Consider the following 8,122-nt stretch of genomic DNA (forward strand, 5'->3'; position numbering starts at 1 on the left):
AGTGTGTATGTGTATATATGTGTGTGTGTGTGTGTTTATCCTCAGGCTTGCCAATGATTCTGAAGCGATATCTGTTTACTCTGCAAGCTAGTTGTAGCATATCGCCCTGAGCCATGGAGGCATCAACATCTCTTCATCACTCACTCTTCCCTCTCTTCCTTCCCTCTCTCCCTCTATCCCTCTATCTATCCATCTCTCTCTCTCTCTCTCTCTCTCTCTCTCTCTCTTTTACCTGCTGCAGAATCTTCCCTTGCTCTCGGTTTTTACTTTCTCCTGCAGAGTAATGTTATGATATGACAAGGAAGGTGCCAAAACAGCAAGGTGGACAGATGGGAGGAAGGAAGGGAGAGAGAGGGATGGGAAGGGAGGGAGAGAGAGAGAGAGAGGGATGGGAAGGGAGAGAGAGAGACAGGGAGAGAGAGAGGGAGAGAATAAGAAAAAGTGACAAGAGATTTCAGAAGGTGATAGAAAGAACAGCAGCTTCCTGGCTCCGCAGCCACCTACACACACACACACACACACAGTACACATTGACTCTCATACATATAGAAACCATGTATGAGAGACGCAAGTGTGCATGTGAGAGAGATGATGCCGACACCAACAAGTGTGTGTGTGTTTACCAGTGGCTCCCCTAATTAAGTGGCAGTGTGTGTGTGTGTGTGTGTGTGTGTGTGTGTGTGTGTGTGTGTGTGTGTGTATGTATGTATGTATGTGAGATCATATCTGCCACCCTTGATCTGTCTCAAATGGCTCTTCAGAAAGATCCCACACACACACACACACACAAAACACATGAATACTTCAGGCGTAGCATGCTGAGCTTGCCTAACCAATTAAACAATGTGTTGAGCAGAGAGAGAGATAGAGAGAGAGAGAGAGAGAGGAAAGGAGGAGTGTGAAGAAAGAGAGGGGAGACAAGGCGAGATGGCAGGGGGTGGTAAGGATACTTGGAGGCCTGCCACGACTCACACCCACTAGCGTGTAAACACACGCACACACACTCACTCTCTCTCTCTCAAGTGCTAACATCATCAAAAAAGCCCATAGGCTTGACCTGTCAGTCTCTAATATTAATGAACTATTGTTCCCCCTCCCAAGAGTAAACACATTAACTACCCCCCCATCCCCATCCCACGCCTCTGAAGCAGCTGGACCAGCGCCCTGGAGATGCCACGGCGACAAGCATCCATCTGCTGCCTCTGACGCTTCCTCCCTCCATCCATCACTCCGTCCACCCGGCGCGCGGACAGATTTATACGGGCGCTTCCTGTCGTCCGCCTGACACGTCTATCCGTTACCGCCGACGACTCCGCTCTTAAAAAGAACGAGCGAGAGAGAGGATGAGAGAGCGAGAGCGAGTGAGAGAGAGAGAGTGAAGGAATGAAAGAGAGGTAGACAGATAGATAGAGAGAGAGATGGAGAAAGCGAGAGGGAGAAACGAGTGTTGTGTTGTGGCACTCCTCTCCTCTCGCTGCCAGCTCATTTACGGAGCCTTAAAAATCGGTTTAAATCAGGGCGAAAACAAACAGTGCCAAGCGCCAGACAGCAGGGAGGAGAGGAGAGGGGGATCAGGGAGGAAGACAGATAGAATGAGAGAGAGAGGGGGGGGGGATCAGGGAGGGAAACAGATTGATGGTATTGATTGATTGATGGTCTTGATTGATTAATCACCACTATGTGGATACTGTTTTTAGAATTGATTTAGATTAAGTGTTATTTAGTATAATTTGTATTTTAGTATATTCTTTCTCTGTCCTTTCTCTGTTCTTCTACTGTCCTTATTGCTTAGTTGTGTTTTTATATTATATGCTTTTAATTACTTTTTCTGCTGTTAGTGAATGTGTGTGTGTTGTCTGTATGCTACTGAGACCTTGAATTTCCCCTGGGGATCAATAAAGTATCTATCTATCTATCTATCTATCTAGATAGAGGAGAGGAGAGGAGGATCAGGGAGGGAGACAGATAGAGGAGAGGGGGATCAGGGAGGGAGACGGATAGAGGAGAGGAGAGAGGGATCAGGGAGGAGGACGGATAGAGGAGAGGAGAGTTTCCTTTATGCCCTCCTTCAGCTTGGTGGCATTCCTCTTTCAACAGCTCTTTAAAACACACTCACACCAGGACAAAGTGTGTGTGTGTGTGCACCAGGACAAAGTGTGTGTGTGTGTGTGTGTGTGTGTGTGTGTCTGTGCAGATTTTTTTTTGGAACACGCCTCTGGGACAGTCATGGATTTGGACTAGTGACCTCCGGCATCAGAGTTGCATACTTCAGGAACAGAATGTTCCAATCTATGGGGTCCAGAGGAGACAGGCAATAGACTGATTTCTTTCCTCCAGGACAATAGATACACATTGACACACGCACACACACACACACACACACACACACACACACACACATGCCCTCTACTGCTATAACATGCTCGAAAACACACAATCATACATGTCAAACACAAACATGTCTTCTCACTGACGCAGGACACACACAACATACAAGTGGCAGGATAGCATCAGCTCTCCAGCGTGTGTGTGCGTGTGTGTGTGTGTGTGTGTGTGTGTGTGTATTACTTGAACTTTACCGTCACTCTGTTTGTGTGTATGTTCTTGTGTGAGAAGGTGTTTCTGTCAGCCTGTCAGTGTGTGTGTGTTCATGTGTGCGCATGTCTTGAACTCCACTGTCACTCTGCCATGTGTGCATATATTCTGTGTGTGTAAGTAATCCCACTGTGACGAGAAAGAGCTGTTTGTCACAGGAGCCGTGTGCCACTGGCAAGCGTATTCCCCTCCGCGTTCCATCATTTGGCACACGTCTCATTTACAGCTGCTCACCACACTGGCAAAGCATCCACCATCTTATCCTATGGACTCTTATGGAGAGGAGAAACTGTGTGTGTGTGTGTGTGTGTGTGTGTGTGTGTGTGTGTGTGTGTGTGTGTGTGTGTGTGTGTGTGTGTGCTCACCACACAGGCAAACCATCCACCATCTTATCCTATGGACTCTTATGGAGAGGAGAAACTGCAGCACAACCTCTACTGCTAGTGAGTGTCTGTTTGAATGAGTATGTGAATGAGTGAGTAATGGAGTGAGAGAGAGACTGTGCACCAACATCAGAAATAATTAAATCATGAATAGTTAATTAATTATAATCATAATAACAACAACATGAATTAATACTAAGTACTCATCATTAACAATCAATTATTAACAACTGTCATACACACACACACATGCACAATAGCTGACGTCTGCCATTAACCAACGTGGTGGAGTGCACAGCAGTATAGGCAGAAGCCGTAAGCTCGCCAGAGAGCACGCAGATGACTGATGACTAAACAGTGACACCAATAACTAGCCCTCCACAGGAGAACAGATGATGCCAATTAGCTCTTAACGAGGTCTCTGCAATTAGCCACTAACGAGATCTTTAGTGTGAGACATCAGGGGAGAAGATAGAGGCTCCTCAGAGATGAGATGGTGGAGACTGCAAGGGCTGCCTTGAAGGCTCTGCAGTCATGGATGTTACATATTTTAATAGTCTGGGTGTCTACTAATTGCCTCAACACTTTTGAGCATGTCAATCAAAGAGGCATTTAAGATGGTCAGGGTGTAATGACCTTTAGACGAGTAGGGGTCTTCCCGGTGGATTTAGAAATATCTCAGCAGCAGTCTGGGCTGACTGAAGTTGAGGGCAAAAGTTTGCGTTGTTGTAAAGTCAGTGAAGTACGACTTTGTCTTTAAGGGGAAGCTCAACTACGGTAGTCTAAGGTTCTTACTAATGGCGGCCTTACATTGTACGATTTTGGTCTGTTTTCACAGTCGGCGACTAAATTTCCAAAGTCGGACATAAATCATGGGAGTTGTACTGGAATCGCGGCGCGCTCCCGTCAACTAGATTGTTAAATGTAAGGTGCCAATCTTAGCGGTTTTAAGTCAGTCGGAGTCAGTCCTTTTCTAGTTTTGCTCATTTGGCTCATGCAAATAGTGACGTGAACCATAAAAACCAATAGTGACCTCTCTCCAACACCAAACAGGAAGGGGCAAAGTAGGAGACAGCTGTAGCCTATATGATTATTTGTTATTTTTATAATATTTGTCATTTCTTATACATATTTAGTCGGCTCTTCCACGTGACAGAACAACTCTTATATCGGTTAGAGATGTCACGCATGAAACAATGCTGCAGAAACTGGAACATACGACTATGAGTTTAGTAGGCTATCATTTCAGTTCCTGTTTATCTATTGCACGATGGGTAATAATTTAAAGGAATCTAGTTGCAGTCTTGGAAATAGTGACCCTGCAAGATCCCTAGTCATTGCAAAATCATAGTCTGTGACTTAAAACTCTACTCCTTGTCTTTAGATGTGAGGGGGTCTGAGACTGTAGTCTTTCAAAAATCTTTTCCAAATCTTTCTAAAGTCTGTCAGTGTAAGGAGGGCTTAAAGGAATTATCCGGAGTAAAATGCACTTTAGATCAATTTACAGATGATTGGGAGTACATATGTTTAGTTGACATCCAAATCATGTCATTCGGATGTGTTTTGAGAAAGTTCGATGTTACCATTTTTAGTCAAAACTCATTAGCCTGGAAGTGACGCGGGCATGTCATTTCGCCGCTACAAAACGCTATTTTTATACCTCTTCTACAGTTCCAAACAACATTACACTTATGTGGTAGTGAGTAGAGGGTCCCTAAAGCCAAACCGAAGTATCCCGAGGTCTTTATGTGGTCGGATAGAGAGTCCAGAATGAATTTCATTAAGCCAGTACCTTTCTGGAAATGTTGCCATCTTTGCTGCCACCTTCAGGGGAAAGTCCGTAGGAGTCGATTGCTGAGTGTGGAGTAACACGCTTTGGAAATTCACAATTTCGTCGCCGTTTTTTTTCTTCTAAAACATAGTCCAGTATTTCTTTCGAAATTGAAATGAAGTTGTATGGACTGGACTATGTTTTTAAAACGGCGACGAAATTGTGAATTTCCAGCTCATCCTTAGGGGCCTCTCGATGGTGTGTTTGTGAACTTCATGCTTATCCATCTTAACTTTCACTCAAAAACAAACTGCCTTTGCAGCAGTCAGTCACTGAAAGGCAAGATGCAATTCTGTTTTTGTCGGCTGGCTTGTAATTTCAGGAGTGACCAGGCTCAGGATTCTGCGGATGCATGCAAACCTTTGGCACTTCGGGCCACAGGCCACAGGAACTGCTGACCTGTTTATTTTGTTCCTACTTTTTTTTTTTTTGGAACATGGAGTTAAATTAATGTTTGGAGAATAGTTCATGGTTGATTTTGTATGCGTATTTTCTGCAAAGAATGCAAAAGGGTTATGTTCAGAAAATGACCATATGTGATGGTCATTTCCCACCCTGTGACCACCTTGCAGTGGTGTAAAGTGGTGGCCTTCCAAATGAATCACCAGAAGGTTGTGGGTTCAATCCCAGGGGCTGCCCACTATTGAGCCCCTGAGCAAGGCACTTAACTTGGAGTTGCTTCAGGCAAACTATCCCTGGATTTAGTTCACGCCAAGTGACAAATAGTGCAAAGTAATGATCACATTTTACATCCAACTGCAGTCAGTGTGGTTTGGAGGAGAAGTGCTGTTTGTTTGTGTGTGTGTCTTGTCTTGTCCCGTCCGTGTGTGTGTGTGTGTCCTACCGAAGTCCTTGTGGGAGGACATCCAGCCGATGCTCTTGAGGGAGACGATGGCCAGGAGGCCCGAGCCCACAAAGGAGCCGATCCCGGAGAAGAAGAAGAAGAGCCCCATGATGGCACTCTGCATGGAGCGTGGAGCAGCAGAGTAGGCAAACTCCAGACCTGCAGGGGGAGACAGAGAGGGAGGGAGTGGATGAGAGATGGGCAGAAAGGGGGAGAGTGGAGGAGTGAGTAAGCGTGAGCATCATAGGGGAGAGTGTGTACAAGAGGAAGAGATGCAAAAAAAGTTGAGTTTGTGTGTGTGTGTGAGGGAAAGGCAAAGACAGAGAGAGAATGCGCTTCTGTGTGTGTGTGTGTGTGTGTGTGTGTGTGTGAGGGAGAAAGAAAGACAGAGTGTTTAGTCAAGTCAAAGTCTGCTTTATTGTCAATTTCTTCACATGCCAAGACATACAAAGAGATCAAAATTACGTTTTTCACTATCCCACGTTGAAGACAAGACATATTTTACCAATTAAGTCCACAGACAAACATAACATTCAAGTAAACAATAAAAAGTAAATAAGAAGTGCGTCCGTGCGTGCGTGTGCGCGCGAGAGAGAGAGAGAGAGAGAGAGAGAGATTGATGTTCTTAATGCAGTTTGCCCATTACAATCTTGGCTTGGCTGAATGCATCAGTGCCTCAGGCTCACTAAACTCTTCATTTAGAGGTTGCCTTTGTTTTTCATTCCGAGGCACAGCAAACTGATCACCAATCATGTCTCTCTTTCAGGGACTCTCTCTCTCACACACACACACACACCTCTCTCCCTCGGGTACACACATACACACACTAGTAGCATTATAATAACAAAATCACTACCTTTCAGATTGTGATGTCTCACAGTGTGACAGACGTCTCCACTACAGCTCTGTCAAGAGCCCCTTCAGTGCATACATATTCATTTATGCCATTTTTCAAAGACACACACGCACACACACACACACACACGTCATTTATCAAAGAGACACACACACAAAGAAAATTAGTACTTAAGGCCCACATCAAACGATGTGGCCACACAGTAATAATGTCTTGTCAAGACTAATTTGGCCTGTCAGCATGAAGACTGAGAGCTGAGATGTGTCAGCATTCAGGAGAGGGCGCGCGTACACACACACACACACACACACACACACACACACACACACACACACACACACACACACACACACACACACACACACACTCTCAAGCAAGCTAGAAAGACACACATACATAAACATAAACAGAAACAGACACACACACATAAACATAAACACAAACAAACACACACACATACACTGTTGTTTCTTTCCCCCTTCACTCTGCTTTCTAACTCACCTCAGAGTGTGTGTATGTGTGTGTGTGTGTGTGTGCGTGTGTGACAGGTGAAGAAGAGGCAGGAGATTGCGGTGGGGTGTGGGGACATGCCCACGCTCTACTCATTTATCTGGGACTACTGATGCAGCGCGACAGGCCTGCTTGGGGCCCAGGACCTCACCAACACCACCGCTCAAATCAAATCAATCCAGTGGGCGCACACACACGCACACACACACACACACACACACACACACACACACACACACACACACACCCACGTGCGTGCGTGTGGGTATGCACGTGCAGGCATCGTGAATTATGGTCAACTTTTGACCTACACTGAATATCAACACTCACTCCAGAAACTCTTCAAGATGCTGCTGTGCCTCGTGTTTGCAAACACAGACAATGCCCCCCCCCCCCCCCCCCCCCCCCCCCCCACACACACACACAAACAGTTGCAACTGGCTAACAAAACTTTTTTCCTTCCCTCAGTTTCAGCTCCTCACACTCTACCCTTCTCCCAGCTCCCAGGTGAGCCCTACACAAACACTGTCCCCCCCACCCCCCTTCTGAGCCCAGGTCTGTTCTCACAGTTCAGTCCTCTGTCACCAGGGGGTCTCAGGGTTCGGCCCGAGACTCTGGGAGAGCGTGTCTACCTGGGGGTATAGCTTATATATAAACTGACTGAATTTAATCAAAATGTCACGCGTCATTTCAACACATGTGGAAGCGCACGCGCACACACACACACACACACACACACAGAGTATATCTAGACCACCAAACACCAAGAAATAGAACGCATCCCACAAGATAGGCGCGGCTGCATATACTTCATTATAATGCAAACATCACACACTGTTGTTAAGTTAATGTGATTCTACAGGAATGGGAAAAAAACATACCCATCCAAACAAGAGAGAGAGTATGTGTGTGGTGTGTGTGTGTGTGTGAGGTATAGCATGACAATGTGAGAGTTGTTAGAAGAGAGTGTGTGTGTGTGTGTATGAGGTATAGCATGACAATGCGAGAGTCTTTAAAAGAGTAGAAGAGTGTGTGTGTGTGTGTGTGTGTGTGTGTCATCCACAAACATCAGGCCAAACCGTGAGAGCCTGACCTCTCATGCA

General features: G+C 45.8%; 1 protein-coding gene across 1 annotated transcript in view; it reads right to left on the reverse strand.

Moving 5' to 3' along the window:
* slc15a4 (solute carrier family 15 member 4) overlaps positions 1-8,122 on the reverse strand; it is a 58,405-nt gene that overhangs the window by 12,861 nt on the left and 37,422 nt on the right. The window contains exon 8 of the mRNA XM_042099916.1: positions 5,654-5,812. Within this exon, the coding sequence (XP_041955850.1) occupies positions 5,654-5,812 (159 nt within the window). The remainder of the gene's footprint in view (positions 1-5,653; positions 5,813-8,122) is intronic.

This window comes from Alosa sapidissima, chromosome 8 (genome assembly GCF_018492685.1).
Source record: "Alosa sapidissima isolate fAloSap1 chromosome 8, fAloSap1.pri, whole genome shotgun sequence".
In the NCBI taxonomy this organism is placed as follows: domain Eukaryota; kingdom Metazoa; phylum Chordata; class Actinopteri; order Clupeiformes; family Clupeidae; genus Alosa; species Alosa sapidissima.